The sequence below is a fragment of the Hippopotamus amphibius genome, chromosome 10 (assembly GCF_030028045.1).
Source record: "Hippopotamus amphibius kiboko isolate mHipAmp2 chromosome 10, mHipAmp2.hap2, whole genome shotgun sequence".
Lineage (NCBI taxonomy): Eukaryota > Metazoa > Chordata > Mammalia > Artiodactyla > Hippopotamidae > Hippopotamus > Hippopotamus amphibius.
In genome coordinates this window covers 52,622,798-52,645,546 of record NC_080195.1, presented here as the reverse complement: position 1 = coordinate 52,645,546, position 22,749 = coordinate 52,622,798, and the positions used below count along the sequence as shown (strand labels likewise).

The 22,749-nt window shown below is 43.3% G+C and overlaps 1 protein-coding gene across 1 annotated transcript; it reads right to left on the bottom strand.

The window, feature by feature from the left end:
* Nucleotides 1-2,458: 2,458 nt before the first annotated feature.
* On the bottom strand, nucleotides 2,459-22,320 carry CD80 (CD80 molecule). Its single transcript, XM_057697436.1, has 5 exons — nucleotides 22,221-22,320; nucleotides 12,398-12,715; nucleotides 8,143-8,424; nucleotides 3,860-3,973; nucleotides 2,459-2,647 (listed from the first exon to the last, which is right to left on the bottom strand). The coding sequence occupies exons 1-5, from the start codon at nucleotides 22,318-22,320 to the stop codon at nucleotides 2,571-2,573; spliced, it is 891 nt and encodes a 296-aa protein (XP_057553419.1). The 3' UTR covers nucleotides 2,459-2,570.
* Between the last annotated feature and the right edge of the window lie 429 nt (nucleotides 22,321-22,749).

Genomic DNA, 22,749 nt, shown 5'->3' with positions numbered 1-22,749 from the left:
TAGGCTAACTTTGTTGCACTTATGAACAAATTAGACTTATGAACACGCTCTCAGAATGGAACTCATTCATATGTAGGGGATTTACTGTGTAAGTCATTTATCCTACATGTCAGGGGAAATTAGTTTTAGATGGATCTATTTCCTCCTGAACCTGGTAGAGAAGTGGGAGAGCAACAAAGGAGAACACAATGAAAATGCAGTACTGGCTAAACACCAATAATATTTCCATTATCCTTATCTACGTGTATGTACAACATACTTCCCACACGTTAACATTAGATTGCTCTTAACAACATAACATCCTTCTCCATTCCTTCATCAGATCAAGTCTCTGAAACTGACTTGATTGATACTGGATAAATTCTGTTTCCAGAAGCACGTTCACTGATGTGTGTGTGTGTGTATACTCACATACCAGTTAATAGCACAGAGCTGGACTGATGAAGGAAAAGAGCACTAGAGCCAGGAAATCTAGGTTCTGGTCCTGGCCTTTACAATTCAGGTGATCTCCCAGGACTTGGATATCCTTGTCATTAGTAAAACTAGTTAGTATTCACTAATGTCTCTTCCAGGCCTAAAGAATTCTGTTTCCAGATCCTTGGTCAAGATCACCAGAGCTGCTTCTGTCCACATCATTTTCCTCTAGTCAGTCTCAGCAAAGCCACTGGAATGAAGAGGCTTCTAGAGAACGGATACATGAAGGTCGAGGTGGGATAATCCTCGCCATTTGAGGACGCTCCAAGAAGAGGTCAATCTCAGATGGAGGTGGGACCTGAAAAAAACATTAAAAATTTTTATATTTTTTATCGCAGGGGTATTCCCAGCTTGAGGTAACATTGTAGATGTTAATCTTGATGGCTAAAGAACATAAAGGCAAGTATAAATGATGAGAATTTCGGACAAGTCTGATAATTTTTACTACATGAAATACCAGGCAAATGTTAAGCACCTGCTCTCACCAGCCAACCAAACATCATCCACCAAGACACTCACCTATGTGTGGGACCAGCAAAGTGTGTCAGGCATGCATGCTTGCTCTTCTCGGTGCGCCCACAGTTCATGGCACATGAAGATAAACCCAGGGTGGAGGGTAGTGACATGCTGGAGAGAGCACTGCTCTAGAAGTCAGAGGCAGAGCTGCTTGAACTGGACAGGATGGCCACAGAAGCCTTGTGTAGGAGACTGGGTTCCTGGCTTCATTATGAAGTATCAGCAGACTGAGCAGAAAACTTAAGGTGGAAGGAAATTCAAGGAAATGCTAGGTGATTGCAGGACTGAGGGGAACGTCCTGGGAGGGGGCATCCCGAGAAATGAGCAACAAATTGAAATTAAAAGAAAGCAGGATAGGAAGCTGAGAGACTGCTGTGGGGAAAATACACACAGGCTGCGACGGTGCTGTGAAAAGACCTGAACTTGATGTCCAGTTTGGGTCCTGGTTTTGCTCCTTATCTGTCTGACCTTAGGCAGATCATGCAACCTCTGGGAGCCTTGGGTTTCCCTCCAATAAATCGGAGATAGAAAGATCACGGCGAAATGAAATAATGTTTTTGTAAAACATAACCTGTTATGTAATTCTCAGGTGTTATATCTCATTTTCTTTTTAAGGGTAACTCTGCAGACTCTCATTTTTTAATGCAGCTGTTACCCTAACCTTCACAAGTCAAAACTATGGAGACTAGAGACCACCCTGGTCCTGATATCAGTCTCTCAGATTCTAACGTCCCAATGTTTCTCTTACCTGAAAAGACCTGGGGATTTTAGAATAGCTCAAAATTGATGGACGTTAATTGTGTGACTCACAAAAGCTGATGCTGTGTTTAGGGTCCCTTAACATCCTTGGATGCATAGTAATTACCCCATCGTATGTAGAATCAGATCAAATCTAAAGTTTGGACACCATTTATTGACATTTAGTGTGTTCACATGGAGCTTCTGGAAACTGCCATGTGAAGAACAGTAGAAACAACCGAGGATGTTTAGACTGAAGAGATCAACTGGAATGTGGAAAGTAAAAAGTTCTGAAGCCTTTCCTATAGACACAGGCGTCTCCTCTGAGTTTTTAAGTGAGAAAATGACAGGGAAAGGTAATTCTTTATGAGTTTGGCTCTGTGATTGGGTCAGATGACTCTGTTAGTAAGAGGCAGGCAGCTCAATGAGATGTTACTGAATTAGTACAGAGCGACCCCAGGCTGTCGATCCGTACTGAGGCATACGGGGGGAAAAGGAATGATGAGAATAAGCAGTTAACCCAGAAATCGTACACGTGTCTGACAGATACCGAAAGACACCAAGTTGACTGACAAGAGGGGAACAATTCAAGATGGCAGGATGGCATGGCACAGGAAGAGGCTGCAATAAGTAAATTTTATGTGTGGAGAAAGGAGAGCGGTGCCAACCACCTGTTCAGAGTACTCTGAGGATTTTGAGAAGATGGTGGTAGGTAAAAGATCTTAAATGTGGTACTGAGAGGAAGAAAACCCTGTGTTCACGAGCCACAAGATCTCACACATCCCACGCTGGTAGAGAAGATACCTGCACGTGTTCTGGTCAGCCCAGTCCTTCCACAGATCCTATGTAGATAGGGACACTCCATTCATTTCCGTGCTCTCCCTAGTCCTCCTTCTCTCTCTCCATCTGGAAGCATGTCCTTGAAGACAAGTACAAGCGATAAATATCTACGCAGGTAACTTTGCCTTAAATCATCCCCATGTATTTTAGCAAAACTTCAGCGGACTTAGAACTAGAGCAGTGGTCCTCGACCCCCACCCCCACCACCCCTGGGGGACATGTGCAATGTCTGGAGGCGTCTTTGGTTGTCACAGCTGGGGCAGGACACGCTTTTGGCACATAGTGAGGGGAGGCCAGGGGTGCTGCTAAACACTCTGCGATGCACAGAACAGCCCCCTCAGACCAAGAATTACACAGTCCCCAAAGTCAGCAATAGGACCAAGGATGAAAAACGCGGAACTAGAGAAGGCTGGACCGTCTGTATTAGAGACATCCCTGAGCCCACCAGACCTCTTTGTCTACCCATGGGGTAGGCTGTTCATAGCAAAGAGTCTCTAGTGACTTCCTCAAGCCTTGACATATTTTTGTGCTGAAAGTTGGGAAAATCAGCAGATGTTGGTCTTCTAATTTTCTTTGCTCAGTGTACAAGATTTCTACCCCAAGAAAGGTTGGTGTTCCTTCACGGTGACAGTAGCCTTCGTGCTGGCCTAGCAGTTCCTCTTCATTTAATTACAGAGATTGAGGGTAGCATATGTATAAGGCCAAAACTTTAGATTCATAGGGAAAAAATATCCTAGATATCTCTTCTTTCCTCAATCACTCCTGATCTTTCATCCAAAAATAAATTCGGAAGAATTGAGAATTGGTAAAATCACCGGTGGCCATATAGTAGTTCTACATCTCATGAGTGCATCTTACACTCCTCCAAGAAAATGGTTCTTGCCCCTAAGCCTTGTCATTCTGCCTTTCCTCCAATTCCAAATCAAAGATTAGACGATCACTTTGCATCAGATATGTTTTCAATTTAGTTAGCAAGCCTCAGTGTCTCCAAGAAAATATTATACAGTTACAGGAAAAATAAAAGGACTAAACTAGAATGTGTCTTGAGGGCAGTGATTTCTCATCTTTGTAACTCCAGTGCCTAGTAGAGTGCCAGGCACATAGTAGGTGTCCGAGAAATAATCTATCCAGTGAATGAACAGAACAAGTAAAGGAGACACTAAAGTTTCCATAGATTTGCTCCAAAAACGAGAATAAAATAGGCTAAAACCTCAGAGAGATGCTGACCCGTCCTGATAAGAGTTTGGGCGTCCAGGAATTGAGATGGTTACGACAGTACAACATTACTTACTGCAGCACAGGCATATTAGTGTTACTGCAATGACGGCAAAAATCCCACATGCTGAGGCTGGGATAATAGTGGCCCAGGGCAGGAGCTGATTAGCAGGAGGGGGTAGTGTGGCTGCTGAGGGAAAAGAAGAGTGTCAGCTCTAAAGTGTTTTCGACTGCCTGATACCCACTCTATGCCCTTTATATTAACACAACTCCAAAGCATTTTTCACTTCTTTGCCTGATCAGCTCTCCAAAATGCAGCTTCTAGCATTTTTCTTGCATAACTCTTTAATCAGACACATACTTACGGGCAACTAATACCAGATGTCAGATATTGAATGCAAAAAAAGAAAGTTTAAACTTTTGCATTTACTAAGGTGGCATTAAAAAAAAAGATTCTCGGGAGAGCCTTTAAAAGCTATCTTGTCTTTGTATCTCATTTATACAGCTGATATCACTATGTATCACTGCTAACAGTCGATGTTGTGTTCTAGAAATATATTTCCTTCTTCAGCTCTGTCATGCCTTCTCCCTTTTAGGGTGTCCTCTTTAACACACACACACATACACGCACACACACACACACACCCTCCCAGTAGCTGCCTAAAGCTACAGAAGCCACTTTGCATTCATTACATCACATACACATTTTTCACCATCCAGCCTAGAGCTTCTGGAAGAGACCCAGCAAAGAACCAAGCGTGGATGTGGCTTGGTAGAAGGTAGGATCATCCTGGAGGAGAGCTATGCAAACTGGTTATCGGCTGTAGAACACAGAGAACAGAGAGAAGACAGGGCACAAGAGGAAGCATGCGGGTGGGAGTAGAAAGGTGTATGCAGTACTGCTGTCTGTCCCTCCTGCTCAGGAGCAGCAGCTACACCATTTGTTTTCAGCCCCTTTGAGGAATAGTTAGAAAAAACATCTGGAGAAAGGGCAGGGACACAAAAGGAGTACTAGCAGCTCATCCTCTTCTGATTTCTCTGGAATGACTTATAAATAAATACTGAACATTTACTAAAGTACTGTTTCTCATTTTTCTGATTATAAGCCTTGGGGATAAGTTTTGGTCTTTAGCTTCTTGGACTTATCAGCATTCAACCCAGTTGACACTTTTCCTCCTGGGACGTCTATGACACCACATTCTTCTGTTTCTGTTTGTTGTGACTCAGTTTCCTTTGTAGGCTCTTCTCCCCCTTCTTGCCCTTTAACTATTGCTGCTTCCCATGGTTCCATCTGTGGTCCCATTCTCCTCTCACTGGCCATGGTTATCATGGGTGATCTCATCCACACCCAAGGTTGGAAACACCAGCTGATTTCTAAATCTGTATATCATATTTCTGGTCCCGTTTCTGAGCCCCAAATTTGTATCTCCAGCTGCTGACTAGATGTTTGGATGCCAGCATCTCCCCCTGATTAAAACGGAACTGAGTATATGTATTCTTTCCAAAGCGTATCTACCACCTACATTCTCCCATGTCGGTGAAGGCAACACCAACAGCGACCCAAATAAAAGGGAAGGCTGGCCTTGCGCTCACCACCCAGCAGTTCCCACAGACTTTCTATTCTGTATTGAGAATATCTCTGCAACTGATTCCTTTTCTCCAAATCTCTTGCAGCAGCAGCCACCTTAGTTCAGGTTTTTCTCATCTCTAACCTAGTCGCCTTTATACTGGTCTTTTTGCCTCTGGCTTTCCAGGCTCTAATAATTCGTACGCATTCTGCCACAGTGATCATTATAAAATGCACATTTGCTCATAGAGCACCTACTACTTAGAGATTAGGGAAAGTTTTTTTGTTTCTTTGTTTTTATCCTCTAAAACACCAGATGGCATGGAGATATCGAGTGATTATCAGGATCGGCCTCTGCAGACCAGAATGACACCCCAAATAACAAAGAAGCTCTTGCTATTATCCTGGGAGTCTAGACGTTTCATAGGTTCCAACTGACTCCTGGTTTCCTCTAAGAGGTCACTCCTCATCCATCCTCAAGCCTCACTCAGCCTAGAAAGAAGGTATGTGTTTAAGAGAAAGAAGGAGGAACCAGTAGCAACAAACCAGTAGCACGTGCTCTGCTCTGTCGTGATGCCTATTAGGAACCTGGTAATGTACCACAGGGCAGACCCCAAATCCCAAGTGCTTAGTTGTGTGAGGACATCTGCATATATAGCTCATTAGACAGCCTGAGTGGGACTCCCTGATTCACCCCTTACACACACACACACACACACACACATACCTTCCAGTACATCAAGGGTTAACAGATTGGGCAGGTCCAGGCTAAAAGACCCATAGACTCAATCTGTTTAATTAATAAATTTGAGGTTAAGGGGGTTATTTAAATAGTAAAGCTTTACTCATTGACTTATAACTATTTCTATCAGCTATACACCTAATTTACGTTTGTGTATGCAGTCACCCCTTGACCTCCCCCACAAATGCATTATTTGCTTTTGACTCTGAATGACACTTGCAGTCCAGTTCATGAGATCTGAAGTATTTAAAGCTCTCTGACCATAAAGACAACACTGGCACCTAGCAAGATGCTTGGTATGTGATAACTACTTAGTAAAGGGTGAATGAAAGAGGGAATGATTAAACACATACTGTTAATCATCTCTCCATCAGTTGTTGTGAATGTGGACGAAACAGGACAAAAAGCTAGTATTTTGAATTATCCTGAAATGGGATATTGCTCATCCTTAACATGAAGGAAGAATTGAGAGAAGGCAAATTAGGGAAAAGATGATAAAGCTGGGCAGCCTAAATCACCTTGAAAGAATAGCTCCATCCTTTCATTTAAAGGACTACATTCTATTTCCTGTAACTGAACAAACTACCATGCACAGCCCAAATCTGGCCTATCACCTATTTTTCTAAATAAAATTTTGTCGGAACACAGCTCTGTCCTTCATTTATGTCTTTTCTATGGCTGCTTTCGTGCTATAACAGCAGAACTGAGTTGTTGCCAGAGACCATATGACTTGTAAAGAATAAATATTTACTATCTGGCCCTTTTCTGAAGATTTTTGTCAACCCTTGCCCTATAATATCATATGTACTCATATTCCAAATATAAATGATGTCCAAAACAAATTATAATTGAAGCTGCTCTTACTAATTTGTGTACTGCTCTCTCTCCACTTTAGTGATGATAATCTAAAATTGGTTAAATAATTATATATCAATAAAGTGACAAGAATGCTGAATTCATAAACTATACATATGATTCAGACTTCATTTTTATAAATGTTTTAGAATACATAAAAGATGATAGAGGTGAGTTTGGACAATTAATAAAATCATGTCAAAATTTGGTTTACTTTTGAACTACTTTTCCCCCCAAATTTTATCTCATTACCTACTGAGGAAAATAAGGAATCCACTCAAGATGGAAAGATCTAGAGTAAATCATTCACTAAGGTGAACTAGTAGACCATCTAACATATTTCCTCTACTACAAGTGAAGAGGAAGACCTAAGACATAGTGTATATAATATATTATACTCGAGGTATTGCTTTCTACTATGCAGCCCAAACATGTGATAAATGGGGCTGGGGGTGGGGAGGGGCCTGCTGGTGCTGCAGTTACTCAGCCAAACAAGTGAGAGATGTGTTCCAAGTATCTGGGCTCTTCTCTAATAACCTTTATGGGTTTAATATGCATACATTTATATAAGCCCAACTTCTTCCATTTTATATTTTCAGATGATTTCACCTCTTGGGGAAAGAAAATTCTATAAGTTTACTACATGTAGGATAAAATATTTGGTCATGGTTTTGGTCAAAAATGACTGCTTTTTTCAGGCATTGTCCTCAGTCTGTCATTCACCTTCTTTACCAGACTTGGTTCTGTATGAACCAGTAGTTCTTAAAAGGCACATTCACCCTTAAAAGACAGTGAGTTGACATCATGGGACCATGGGGAGGGGGCCCCCAAAATGAAAGTGCCAAAGCTCAGAGAGCAATTCCAAAGAAGGACAAATTTTAGTGCTTTCAATATCAACAATATTGTTATCATAATTTCCTAAGATGTTGACTTGATGGCTAGAACTTATTTGGATGTCTAAATTTTAGAATGTTTATTAAAGAAAATAAAATTAGTCCAGTAACATTATAGTCAAACCTTGTACAGAGGCCCTAATAAGTCATAGTAACACTTTTATTATCATTTTATTTGCGTGTCTAAAAATACTGCAAAAATACTGTCAGAGCCAATGTGCGTAATTCTGGAATGTATCTGGCTGAATTATTTTCTTTTTAGATTCTACACAGCAGAAACTCCCCAGGACAATGTCACTTACATTTTTGCCAGTTGAAGGTCTGTGACACTGTCAAGCCTCCATACTTGACAAGACACACGAAGCTGTGGTTGCTTGTCGTGTTGAAGTCCAGTTCACTGCTAATTGTGTAGAGCTCCGTTTCAGGATCTTGGGAAAGTGTTGTGTTGGTAGCATTCAATTCTTCTCCATTTTCCAACCAGGAGAGGTGAGGCTTTGGAAAACCTCCAGAGGTTGAGCAAGTTATCCTTCTGATGTCAGGAGATGGATTTCCAACATCTGTTATACTCGGGACAGGGAAGTCAGCTAAAGAAAGAACAAGGTTATAAGTACATATCATTACGTATTTGTGTGTGTTTATGTTTTTAATAAATACCTAGCTTTAATAAGATTAATAAAATATAATTTGCAACTTCCCATACTTCATTAATAGTTAAGTATAATCCAAAGGCTAACTTAGGTTTGATTTGGTTATATCAATTCTTCATTACTTTTGATGGAGGTAGGAGGGCACTTATTAAAGTAGGTTCACGTGAATAAATCTTGACATAGTACTTGCATTTGTAAGAGGTGAAGAAAAAAAATAATAGACAACAACCCTAGGAGGTAGGTTGTAGCTCTAATAGGGTCACATATCAGTAATTTCATATGATTTAACCTAATACAATGTTTCCATTTTATAAATAATCAAAATCAGGTCTAGAGAAAGCACAACCAATAAGTGGCAGAACTCGGATTTGAATTCAAGTTTTTCTAGTACCAGAGCCTTCCCTTCCCCTGACTTCTTTTCTTTTTCTTTTCTTATTTTTTTGAGCTTTAAACATTGCTGTTTTATTAAAATATTAACAATAAGATTATATTGAAAAGTTTATTCTCAGAAAACTACTAATGGCATGGTATTAGAGACAGTTATAAACAAGCAGATAAAAATATGTCCGCCTTCTTTTCTTTTCTTTTTTTTCTTTTCCTTTCCTTTCCTTCCTTTCTTTCACTTCTGTTTCTTCCCTTTCTTCCTAATTTTTGAGGTATACGAAGTGGCTCTCTTTTACGTATCTGTTTATTAATTCACACTATACTAAACACCTGGGAACCTACCATCCAACTTGAGAACCAGAATTACTGGCATAAATCTACTTGTATGGTGTTCACTTTGTTGTCCCCCTACTTCCCACACCTGGGGTAACACTGCTCTAAAGTTTGTTTAGCATTTCCTTACTTTTTCAAAAGTCATCTTTAATCAGATAAATCTCTGTCCAAATTTTACACTGTTGAGCCTGTAATCTCAACCACTGTACTGATTCCCTTCCTGTTCTGATTTGCCTTACGGGGATAGAGAGAGCTTCCTAGTATTCCTCCAAGATACCTGAGGTACTCTCATTTGCGTATTCGACCCCCAATAAGATCCTAAAGGATATACAAAGCAAAGCACAGCGAAGTGACTGCAGAGAACACAGGAAAAAACTCCCCTCACCTCTTCCTCACTTACTGTTAGGCTTAAAGAATTTACACTTCTTCGCGTAAGTGTGGGGAACCAATCCCCCCGTCCTTCATCTCATATATTAGTTTTCTTTTCAGAATTTAGAGTCTCACAGAGAGATGTAGTATAGCACAGTGGGCATCAAGACCAGGTTTTAAAACCAGTTTTGCCTTTTAACACTGGGCCAATTATTTTAACCACTTTGAGTCTTAGTTTGTCATCTGTAAGATGGAGATAATAATACCTGCCCCCCAGCGTTGTAAGAATTAAATGACATCGTTAATATAAATCACATAGAACAGAGCCTGATACAGAGGAAGTTAGTTAACAGACTAATGTGAGTCTTAAATTTGTCCTCTTTTAGATGAGTTCCTTCATTTAAATCAAGTTGCCAGGTGAAAGCTTCCAGGACTGCCTGGTGGTACCATGAGTAGTAAGGGAAAAGAGAAGTTAAAAGCGATTATAATTGCCAAGACGACGAAAAACTTGGATTTGGTTAGGAACAGAGTCACCTTTCTTTTCTGAGTTAATCCTGTTCCTAAATTGTTTGACATTTTCTCGAGCCATTTTTAGTTGCCATTATTATTTTCTACTTTAATTTATCCTATAAGATCAAATAATTACATTGGTAGCTAACATCAAGAATGTTCCCTGTGTTTCTTATAACATCAGTATTCATGCTATAACTTGGAATAACAAATCCAAGTAATTCATATCCTAATTATGATTCACGTTCATTTCTGCACTTTGCTTTTCTGAGAAACATTTAACCACAAGAATGCCACTAATACCAAGGATTATATTAAAAATCATCTTTTCAAGCTCTGGCTGGGCTTAGAACAGCCTAAGCTCTGTCTCCGATCCCTTTTATAAGGTAGTCTGTAACAACTCCTAAGGCTTTGCAAGACCCTGAACCATCAAAGAATTACTCTTTTGTCTCTCATTTTAATCAATTAACTCATTTTCACCGTTCTTAATGGGTAAGGAAAGAATATCTTATTAGGAAAGGAAAAGGTGCACATGTTTTAGAAAGGTAACACTCCGTTAACCTAGTTAATATGTTAACTAGTATAGCTAATTCCTCAATTGTGCTGCTTAATGGAGGCTTTCATCCATTGATGCTATGCTGGTGTTCTATCATTAAGCAAATGTAGAGAAACCAACTTGTCCCAGTTAGCCCGAGACTGTTTCAGTATTAGCGCTGAAAATCTCACGTCCAAGGAAAGCCCTCAGTCCTCGGCAGAATGGGACAGTTGGTTACCCTGGCCAAATGAGAGATCACTTAAATTCTTGCTTCTCAAACTGTGATCCTCAGCGCACACCACAGACATCACCAGGCAGCTCGTTAGAAGTGCCAGACCTGCTGAATTTGAATCCGCATTTTAACAAGATCCCCAAGTCATAGGCATCTTGTCATTTGAGAAGCACTGTTCTAATTGACTCAATTGGAAATACCAGAATTGGTTCTGTGTCTGATTAAGCAAGCAGAGTTTCCCTTTTTTTTTCCCTTACCTGACTTTGGTGCCACACCCTCCTTTTTGAGGCCCTCAGCATGCCCATGTTACCCCTGTAGCTGTCCTTGCTCTCCTACTATAACCTGCTACTAGCTTCCCTGCCTTCCCTGAAACCCTGCCTCTTCTTCTGGGGTGTTGTTCTTTATCTTTCTATCCAAATGTACATGTCCTGGGTCTACATCTGTCTGGAGGTTCTGTAAGAGGACTATGTACCTAATGTAATTAACTAATACAGGCTAATATGTCTGTGGTGTCATCTCTCCCAGGGAACACATTTTCATCCTTAACAGGGATCTTGTGGGGGAAAAATGCTGAAATTAGCAGGAGAGGCTATAAAAGTGGGGATTTCAGGAATCAATGCAGGTCTGAATTTTGGAGGAGGTGGGCCTCTCAGAGCCCCTTACACCCCACCAACATATGAACCTTTGCTCTCTCCATGGGTAGGGAATACACAGAGTGAAGTTTAAGATAATTCCATGTAAATCTGGCTTACCTCCTAAGCTTTAGGTGTAGTCTGGATGTTACAGCTAAAGAGTCAACATAACTGAAGACCAAAAACAGGGAAGAACAGTGAAGAATCACTAAGGATCCACTTAAGTTAACTGATATCAAGGTTAATTATTATCTTTTATTTGGTTCCCACTAAAGGCTCAAGTGCCCAGGAAGAAAAAGAAATGTGTTTGAATTTCAAGTATGAGGAAATGGCCCAGGGCTGCCATTTCTCAACAAGGGCTCGGGATATATTAGTACCCTCAAGCAGTATCACCTGTGATCAAGTCAAGGCTTCTTCCTACCCTGCCCTTCACAGTTCTCTAACATCTAACTTTGTGGGGATGACCGTTAGATGAGAGCTTCAAATATACAGTAATAGCACAATAGCCAGTCATTGACATTCAAATACTATTTGAAAAATATTTATTTCTGCGTTGCTCTTATACCTTTCAAGATACTTTACAAGACTCTATTGCTGGTTCAAGTCCAGCTACTAGTACAGCTACAGCAAATCAAATGTGTCCTTCTGTGATTCAAAAGGCACTTTAGGTCATTATAGTGCTCCAGGGTGACTGTCATGAATTTGAATTATCAAAGTGCAAGAAATGCAACTAATAGATATTTCCAGGACACCCTGAGAAAACAATTAGGGTTTACAGTAAAACTAGAGACTCAGCCCTAAGAAATGAGGTGATATACACCCCTCTTTGGCAAAATTTCCACTTAAATCAATAGGAGTATGTCTTTAAGGGCATCAAGAGTCTGCCTGCTTATTGAAAAAGAAAATTCCACTGACCTCTGACCATCAACTTCACCGAAGTCAGGTGCTTCAGTTTGTACGACCCTTTCTCGGGCTTCTGAATAACACAGGTGTAGGTGCCGTTGTCCGACAGGCGCAGAGCCAGGATCACAATGCAGAGGTTATTGGTGACGTCTGTGATGGTGCGGTTCTCATACTTGGGCCACACCTTCACTTTCCCAGACATGACAGCCAGCACCATTTCATTATCCTTTTGCCAGTAGATACGAACTCTCGTCAGTTCTTCAGTAGATATGTTGTAATCACAGGATAGCATGGCTGCTTCTTTCACTGTTTTGGTCACCTGGGCGATGCCTATGGAGAGCCATACAGAACAAGACTTTATATCTGTTAAACACAGGTACCTACACAAGCAGGAATTTGCAGCTGGCAGTAACAAATTGAGAGTGTTGTATCTAGTGACTAAGCAGGATGGGAGTGTTCAGTTTGATTTTTTTTTTTTTTTTTTGGTCTTCAGTGCTCTTTTTTTCCCGTTTAAAATATTGTGATTAAAAATAACATAAATTTTACCATCATAGCCATTTTTAAATGTACAGCTCAGTAGCATCAAGTATATTCACATGGTGGTGAAACAGATCTCTCACAGTTTTCCATCTTGCAAATCTGGAACTCTGCACGCACGCAACCACCTCCCTTTCTCCCTCCCTCCCGCCGCTGCTAACCACCACGTCACGTCTCTATGACTTTTACTACTTTAGACACTGAATAGAAGTGGAATCATACAGTAGTTGTCTTGTTGTGACTGATTTATTCCATTCAGCATAACGCCCTCACGGTTCCTCCATGTTTTACATGTGCCAGAATTCCCTTTCCTTCCAAGGAACGATGATGGTGACGGGGACGAATATTCCATGGTATGTGTACACTACGTTTTCTTTACCCATTTGTCTGTCCATGGACAATGAGAGAGAAGGCACACTCGTCCCAAAAGAAGAAGGACTTTAGGGAGACCGACTACCGGTTAGAAAATTCCATCAGTCCCACAGGGATAGGGAAGTCCTAATTAAGGAACGTGAGATTCTGAAGGAATTTCCCTGATCATTCATGTCGGTGGTCTTATTTTACAGGTGGAGAAGCTAAGCCCAGGAAAGGAAACTGCCCCAGTTTTGCAGAGATGTTTTCGGGCCGCTCTCCTCGTTTACTGGTTTCCCCCATGTGAGGCCCTGTTCTAGGATAAGTGAGCCACCGCTCCCCGCCCCCAGCTGGGCTCCATCACTGAGGTCTTCTGCTTTGAGAAACACTCCTTTCCTTTCAGGCCCAGCTTGACCCCATGACTTCGTGTTGAAATGGCTCTCCTCGTTCCTACCTGACAAGGCCTCGGTTACACCTCTGGACCATTTCTGCCCTCTCTAGCTACCTTAAACAGATGGATATCCTGTCTTTATCTCCCTTGGCTATCCGCAATCCACACAACAGGTGCCCTACAACCTAGTTTTGCTAGCGGGTCCCCATTTAAAACATGTGTCCATTTCCCATCAGAAAATCACAGAAATAACAACATTTCTGCATCCGAACTCCATCTTTTTGTTAGCTCTTAAGCGCTCATCAGGGGCACCTGTCAGACTATATTTTCTGGTTTTTTGGTTTAGAAACCATAGTCACTTTTCCTATGCTGTGCTTGGCCTAAAAGCAGAGTCCCTCTAACGCCCCAGCACTTTCACAGCTGGCCACCACCCCCGCCAAGCCCCAGGGCAGCCGTGCTGCATCTTCCCTCCTGCGTCCTCCGGGGCCACACAGAGCCCCTGGGCAGGCCCACGTCGCACTAGGATAGGGATCTCATGCCCAGGCCCACTCTCCTTGGGCAGCAGGATCACGGGACACCAGCACCTCTCCATCTCACCAGCCAACCTTCCTGCCTCCATCAGACTGGATGTGGCCCTACGGCAACATTTAGGAAGAGAGTACTGTGGTGGCGGGGATGTTCGCAGCAGTGTGGGGACCTCAGAATGACCGGAGGCACTTCTTTTGGCAACTGTGCTGAACCCTGCCAGCCCTCGATTTAGGGAGTATAACTGAAAAGGGGGAAATAAATGAAAAGATATACTTGAGGGAAGCATAGAATAGCTAAACAACCCAAACCTCCTTTCAAAAGAGATACAGAAAAGCAAAATGATACATACTCTGTATGCCTGTTAATTTGGGTTCTAGTTCCAGCTCAGCCACTTGCGGATTAACCTGTTTCCTCCTCTGTAAAAACAGTATGATGCCTCCCTCTCAGGATCATTCGTAAATTTAAATTTGAATAAAATGATATAAATGGAAAAGTCCCTATATGTCTTCTGTAAGAGTTTCCTTTTCTCTCCCTCCCTCCTCTCACCCCCAACTCATACACTCTAGTCTGTTTCAGGGGTTATGTCAGGCACACCCTGGTCTTGCTGTGGGCCAGACCGAGCCCACGGCAGAGAGTGGCTCACTGCTCTGGGGTCCTCAATGACTGGGTCTTTCCTGTGCTCTGCTTGTTCCCACCGAAAAAGAATCCAGGATTTCTAACTGACTTTGACATGTGGTGACATTCGCAAAAAGAAATCTTAACTGAAAGTGAGCTAATTTCAATGATGGTTCTTAAGGAGTTTTTGTCCAGCCATTTGAGGAGAAGTGTGGGTGTTCTGTCTAAAGGTCATCTGCAAACCATCAATGGGCTCTTCGATGTTCCTATGTGAGATGTCCTCACCAGACGCTGGTGCTGAGGAAGAACCAGACTGAAAAGAGGAACCAAAAATCTTCTGGGCAATTCCCACCAGGACCTGGCTTCCATACTCAGGGACTCTGCTACACGCGGTTACAAGAAAACAGTTGAAAGATTTCTGAAGGGTTTTGTCTGCTTCCGTGGTTCTGGAGGGGAAAATCAGGTCTCAGCATTACTGCGTAGCTGGATTTTGAGCTTGCTTTGCTCCTTTACAAACGGGCCTAGCAACACCTACCTAACAACATGGGTTGAGGTTTCTGTGAGGGAATGCAAGTAAAACCCTACGTGGTACCAGACACATGACCGAGACCACTGCCTTCCCCAGACATCCATACAGCCCTGTCCCTTGCTTCCTTCAGGGACGGAGTCCCCTTGTCGTGAGGCCTTCTTTGACTCTCCCTGACCAGCACCATCCTCCCTAACCCCACCCACCCTGCCTCTTGTTAGCCCCTTGCCCTGACTTATTTCTCTTCGAGCTTGTCTCCAGCTGCTAAATATCAGCTGGCATTACTTTGGAGGCCACGAGAGCAGGGGCTTTATCTGTTGTGTTTGTTGCCATATCTGCAGAACCTAGAACAGGGCCTGGTCCATAGTGGGTACTCCACAAATATTAGCTGAATGCCCGGCTAGGCATTAGGAGATGAGATCTGGTTCCACCCGCTGCATATTAGAATCATAACCTTTAACAAATGGATTAGGCTTCTTGGACCTCAGGTACAATTTCTGCAAAATGGGCATAATACTGTCTCCCCAGCTTCCTTCACATAATTACCACGGGGGTCATATGACACCCAGATGTAAGTTGTTTTATTAACCGTAAAAGCTATTTAGATATTTTTTTCGTTGGTCTGTGTCTCTAATGCACAGCACTTCATGTGTTGAATCACACCCAGGATGTGGCCAGAGTCATTGTGGTAACCGGCTGACACTTGCACTGTGTCAAGTGCTCCCAGCTGGTGTGGGGTGTCCATTGGCTGCTACCTCCACTCAGCAGGGACAGGGGCTATGATGGGGCGGAGGAGGGAAGGGAGAAATGGAAAGCGGTTCCGTTCCTCTCTCACGAGTGTGTGTGCCGACTGCCCCACCCGCACGGCACTCTGGGCACCCCTAACCTCTGCCCTTCCTGCCTCCTCTGCCAGCTTCCTGCCCTGACCACTTCAACTCCCCACTGATAACCACCTGCCCCCCAACCAAGAGAGGGAGATTGTTGCCAACAAGTGTAGAGGCCACTAGTTTTAGACAAATAATGCACCTCTCAAAACTCAATCTTCGGGCTTCCCTGGTGGCACAGTGGTTAAGAATCCACCTGCCAATGCGGGGGACACAGGTTCGAGCCCTGGTCTGGGAAGATCCCACATGCCGCACAGCAACTAAGCCCATGCGCCACTGCTACTGAGCCTGCGCTCTAGAGCCTGTGAGCCACAACTGTTGAGCCCACATGCCACAAGTACTGAAGCCCGTGCACTTAGAGCCCATGCTCCGCAACAAGAGAAGCCACCACAGTGAGAAGCCCGTGCACTGCAACAAAGAGTAGCCCCGCTTGCTGCAACTAGAGACAGCCCACATGCAGCAACGAAGACCCAACACAGCCAATAAATAAATAAATAAATACATTTATAAAGAAAAAACACAAAAACTCAATCTACAATGGAATATTATTCAACCAGAAAAGGTAGGAAGTACTGATACTTACTACAGCATAGATGAACTTTGAAAACATTATGCTAAGTAAAAGAAGCCAGACACAAAGGCCACACATTATATACTCCATTTAGAAGAAATGTCCAGAATAGGCAAACTCATGGAGACAGAAATTAGATTAGTGGCTTCCAGGAGATGGGGCAGAGGGAATGGAGAGGGACAGCTAATGGGTATGGAATTTCTTTTTGGAGTCATAGAAATGTTCTGAAATTAGAGAGTGGTGATGGTTTCACAACACTGTGATTATACTAAAACCCACTGAATTGTACACTTTAAAATGGTGAATTTTATGTCATTATGGGGAAAAAAAACCCATGCAGGACAATTGGGAGATACAATAATAAAATCTAATGTATAGGGTAAAAAATAAGAACCCAATCTAGGAAACCATGAGTTTGCCCTAGTCCCTCCACACTGGAGGGCAGTGGTGTGGACACAGTGGGCTGGCCACAGTGCCCCTTCCTTGCAGCTGAATCCCAGCAGCGGTCAGCAGGGCTGCACCACCACTTCTTCTAACGGAGAAAAGAATCAAGATGCGCACAGCAGCTGATATCACCGTGTGCTGCGATGTATCTCCCTGAGGACATCGGTGTGTTTTTAATCAAGGTTTTCCCTGACTCTAAAAGAAACACACAATAAATCTGGAAAGAATGAACAATACAGAAAAGCTTAAAAGTCACCTATAATCCCACCACCTGGAGATGTACTGTGAATGGTCTGTGTGACCTTTCACACAACGGAAGTGACCTTTTTGGACACTTCTAAGTGCTTTTGATTGCGTGAACCAGCCTCCACGGGGTCTGTGTGAACCCTGGGCTGGGTGCTGGGCACACAGGAAGCTAAGAGGTGTCTACTCTCCAGGAGCTGACAGATTTAGATTTGTCACCTGATTTTTACATCGTTCCCAGCTTTCTCTCCTCTATAGACCCAGCCTATATACTCTTTTTTTTTAATAACAAAAGAAGTAAAATTGTCTTTATTCACAGATGACATTATGTCTATGTAGAAAGCCCCAAAGGAATCTTAAAAGAAGACCTACTAGAACCGAACAGTGAACTTAGCACAGAATACACAGTTAATAACACACAAAATACACAAAAATTAATTACATTTCTATGTATTGGCAACAAAAATTTAGAAAATCAAATTTAAAACACATCATTCAAGGACAGGAAATATTTAACAATATATATGCAAACCCTTACACTATAAACTATAAAACAATGATGAGAAAAGAGGGAAGACCGAAACAAATGGAGATACATAATGTTCTTGCATTATAAGACAAGTTGTTACGAAATCAGTTCTTCAAAATGTCTGTATAGGTTCCATGTAATCCTCAAATGCCAATCCAGCCTATATACTCTTGATAAATCTGATCCTTGCTTTTGTGTTCTCTCTAAACAGTGTGTCTCTAAAATGCTCAGGGACTTCAACAGCTGATATCACGGTAGTCACAGCAAGAAGCGTGGCTTTGGGGACACCTTGGCCAGCAGCATGCAGACAGACCATGGTGGCAGGGGAGGCGAGAGGCTCTGCTCACGGTGGTGCTCTGAGGGCACTCTTTTCCTCTAGCTCCATGTTCCTCATGCCATAGACTTACAGGCCAACACGTTTCCTGCATCCCTGGCCTAGTCCTACCCAAGGCCTCTCCCCTCTCCTTAGAGCTGTGTCTCCCTAATGGGACTCCAGCTCTAAGGAAAAGCTGCCCATGTTAGACAACCACCTGTTCCTGGAGCACGTGAGTCCTTGTTTCTGCCTCCACAAACCAAACTAGAAGCAGAGAGAAGGCCTGCTGGTTCCACCCTGTGTAGGAAAGAGAGGTCCCCGGTCCTGGGCAGCAATGGATGGGGTCGGGTGGAAGTGCAGCTTTCCTACACAGGGGAGGAGAGGAGGGGGTAGTGTGCAAATCCCCTGCCCTGAACAAAGTCCTCCGTGACTGTGCTCCCCTCTCTCCGCCTGGCCTTGTCTCCCACAGGCTATGCCCAGTTCACACCTGCACTCTGGTCCAGCAAATCCTCACCGGTTCTACATCATACACATTCTCCAGTCCATCCATCCATCTCCCTCCAATCCCATTCTTTTCATCAAAGCTATCATCAAGCACTATATGCTACTAAATACTTTTGGCACAATCACTCTGGCTGTCCTTCAAGCCATTCTCTATGTTTCAGCAACACCATTTTTTAAAAAACATATATTATTTAGACCTTTACTACTACAGCTAAAGGTCTGTGGACCGGTGGCATCACCATCACCTGGCTGCTTGTTAGAAATACAGAATCGCAGCCCCCTCCGCAGGCGCACCTAAGTAGAAACTATTTTTTAAAAAAATACATACAGACTTTGCCTTTTAGAGCAGTTTTAGGTTCACAGTACAGTACAGAGAGTCCCCATATATCCCCACCCCTCCATGGGCACAGCCCCGCCCCCCATCAATATCCTGCACCAGACTGGAATGTCGGTGACAGTCGATGGAGATACCCTGACACAGCACTATCACCCGAAGTCCACACTTTACACGGGTTTTGACAAATGTATAACGACATGCATCCACCATTTCAGTATCACACTGAGTATTTTCACTGCTCTAAAAATCCCCTGTGCTACAGGGAGCTCTGCTCAATATTCTGTAATAACCTAACTGGGAAAAGAACTTGAAAAAGAATAGATACATGTATATGTATAACTGAGTCACTTTGCTGTACACCTGAAACTAACACAACATTCTTAATCAACTATACTCCAATCTAAAATAAAAACTAAAAAAAAAAAAAAAAAATCCCCTGTGCTAGAAACTGCTTTTTAACAAGGCCCCCAGGTGACTGGCATGTGTAATTAAAGTGTGAGCAGCACTGGTACAGACCGTGTCACTCGCCGGCTTAAAATCCTTCCGTGGCTTCCCAGTGCCTCCAAATAACATTCAGATCACTGGCCTTCAAGCCCTGTGGAGTCTGGCCCTGTCTCCCTGCTGCACCAACACTGCCCGCCTGCACTTCTCTGCTCCTTCCACCTTCACCCCCTCACTCTCCCCACTCTCCCCACTCTCCCCTCTGGCAGGGAAACGTAGTGTTTCTTGGTCACACATTCATTTGAATGACTGATTAACCTTCATCTTCTTCCTAATGACCATAAATCCCAAGAAGGCAAAAGTCAAGTCAGATTTGCTCACAGCTTGTCCCCAGAACCAAGAAAAGTATCTTGGGACTTCCCTGGTGGCGCAGTGGTTAAGAATCCGCCTGCCAATGCAGGGGACACGGGTTCGATCCCTACTCCAGGAAGATCCCACATGCCGCGGAGCAACGAAGCCCGTGTGCCACAATTACTGAGGCTGCGCTCTAGAGCCTGTGAGCCAAAACTACTGAGCCCCTGTGCCACAGCTACTGAAGCCCACGGGCCTAGAGCCCGTGCTCCACAACAAGAGAAGCCACGGCAATGAGGAGCCCGCGCACTGTAACAAAGAGTAGCCCCCACTCTCTGCAACTAGAGAAAGCCCGTGTGCAGCAACGAAGACCTAACACAGCCAATAAATAAATAAATAAATTTATAAAAAAAGGAAAGAAAAAAAAAGTATCTTGTACATAAGAGATGCTTGGTGTTTAATTCATAAATAAACAAAAGAATGAGACTTCTCCCCCTGACTCATCTCTGCCTTTGTGCATTTGTCCACGCTACAGCTTTGCCCAGAATTCTGTTGCCATCCTCATCCTCCACCACCAAGCCTGCCCAGCTGCCCCGGCCCACCCTGGCCCCCACCTCCCAGGTCTGGGGCGCTTTCAATCAGGGCCAGGCACTTCCCTGCTCTTCACGTGCTTGTAGGTTAGTTTCGCCTTCTCCAACTAACATATCCAAATCTCTTTGAGGGTAGGGATCCCAGGCTCCGTTTTTAAGGCCCAGCTGATATACAGTAGGTGCTCAGACAAAAGAAACTCATGGGTTCCTTTGTTAACTCAGTATAGCAACAATAAAATCTGGATGTAGCTGTGGAACAAGGAGCTTTCCTATATACCTTTCTTTAGCTCAAAGTTCATTTCCTTCCATTTGCCTCAGACTAATTTTTCTAATAATTGCTGAGGCCTTGGTTTTAATTTTCTTCTTATACTTTCTCTCTTTTTATTGTTTCCTTCTGTCTCCTCACCCCTCCCCAGCCTGTCTGTCTCTCTCTCTGTCTCATACACACACACACACACTCCACATTTCTAGGAAGCCTGTACATTTCTTCCTAAATCTTTTAACACTCGTTTAGACTCCCCAGAAGACTCTAGATGGGGAGTGCGGCTTCCAAATACCCAGAAGAAAATTGTAACTGTTGGAAATATTACTGTCAGATATACACAAAATCGGATGTGTAAATTGTGAAACCTGAGTCATGGTTCTCTTGGTTCAGCAACAGTTAAAAGAGCAAGTTTTACAGCTCAGGACAGAAAATGTAGAAATACCAGCGTAGCAGTCATCCCTTCCCTCCCGCACCCTCCCTTACACCTTAGTCATTCGGGTGATGGCTGCAGTTTTAAGTAAGCAGCGCTTCAGACAAGGCCCTTTGATATTCGGCTCTTTGTAGACTAGGAAACTGCAAGAGGCAAAGCCTCCTCTTTATTTTGAGGAAACCAGGTGGTAAGCTGCTCGGCAGGAAGCAGATCTTTTATTTGTTCTGACTTTAAAAAAAAAGTCAGAGCCACCCTGTCAACAGGATCAGTACCACTCTTCCCGACAGCCCCACAAGGTCAAGCACCTGAGCTGGAACAAAACGCCTCCAGAAATCAAAATATTCTTTGTAGGGCACACCTGAAATACTTCTACAGTAAGTTAAAAAAAACTCAAAGGATGATTTGTGCTAAATCTGATACTACTTAACGTCAGATGCCAACGCGGACAGAAGGCATCAGCACCTAAAGCATCAAAATAAATATTAACAGAAAATTTTAATATTAAGAAGATTGGATGTCACAACTACTTTCTTTTCCCCCTTCAACTTGGAAAGAAGATCATCATTGTTCAGTTTTAGAAGCAGAAGACTTTAGCCGTGTTGTCTCATAGAAATGTAGTTTGGGAAACAGAGCCCAAGGCCAGTGCCCTTAGCACGTCACAAAATGTAAGCAAGCATCTAGTAGAAGAGCTCACAACTCTAAGTGGTCCTTCTGAATCAGCTTTTGGTTTTGTTAAAATAACACAGCCCCACCTTTGCTTTAAAGTCTGCGTTCTTGAGCTGACTTGGCTGCTGGCTTGCTGAGTGATCAAGGGCAGGTCCTTTAACCTCTCTGGACCTGTTTTCTCATCCCTAAAATGGACTGAAATACCCTGAAAGTCCCTTCCCTCTCGCAGGGCAACGGAAGGAGGCAGCACAGGGAACACCACCTCCTTTCTCTCAACCCTGAAGCAGTGGGCTCTGTCAAGTTCCTAGAAGTTGCTTACCTGAGCAGAAGTAAAAAAGACCAGCCAGCACCAAGAGCTGAAAGAGCCTGAGGTATGGGCGCTTGGGTGGTAGTGTTCCCCTCTTCGGTGTGTGACCCATGGCTTCTGCTGCTGAGGGTGGGGAAAAAAGCAAACAATTTCAAGCCAAGTGAGCCCCGGGCACCTCACAGCTCACACCAGGCAAGGCAGAAGGTAGTTCAACTGCCCCACACGGAGGGTTCTCCTTGATGTTTGCATGCTTGCAAAATGCCCTGAGGAGAGGCTGGATGGTGTACCTGGGGGTCCAAACCCCTAAATACAAAAGATTGTGGATTTATTTTCCCAACGTGAAAAGGGAAAAAATAAAAGTCACCCGGGAAGGAAGATCGGCCCACCATGGGGTGTAAAACCTCTTAGCTGCCCGCCTGAAATGAGTCAGGGATCGTAATCTGAGCAACCTCTAAATCAAGGCACACTCTTGAGGGGAAAATTGGCGGACCTCTGGGGAGGTGACCCTGTCTCGTGCATGTTCTAAGAATCAACCACAGCT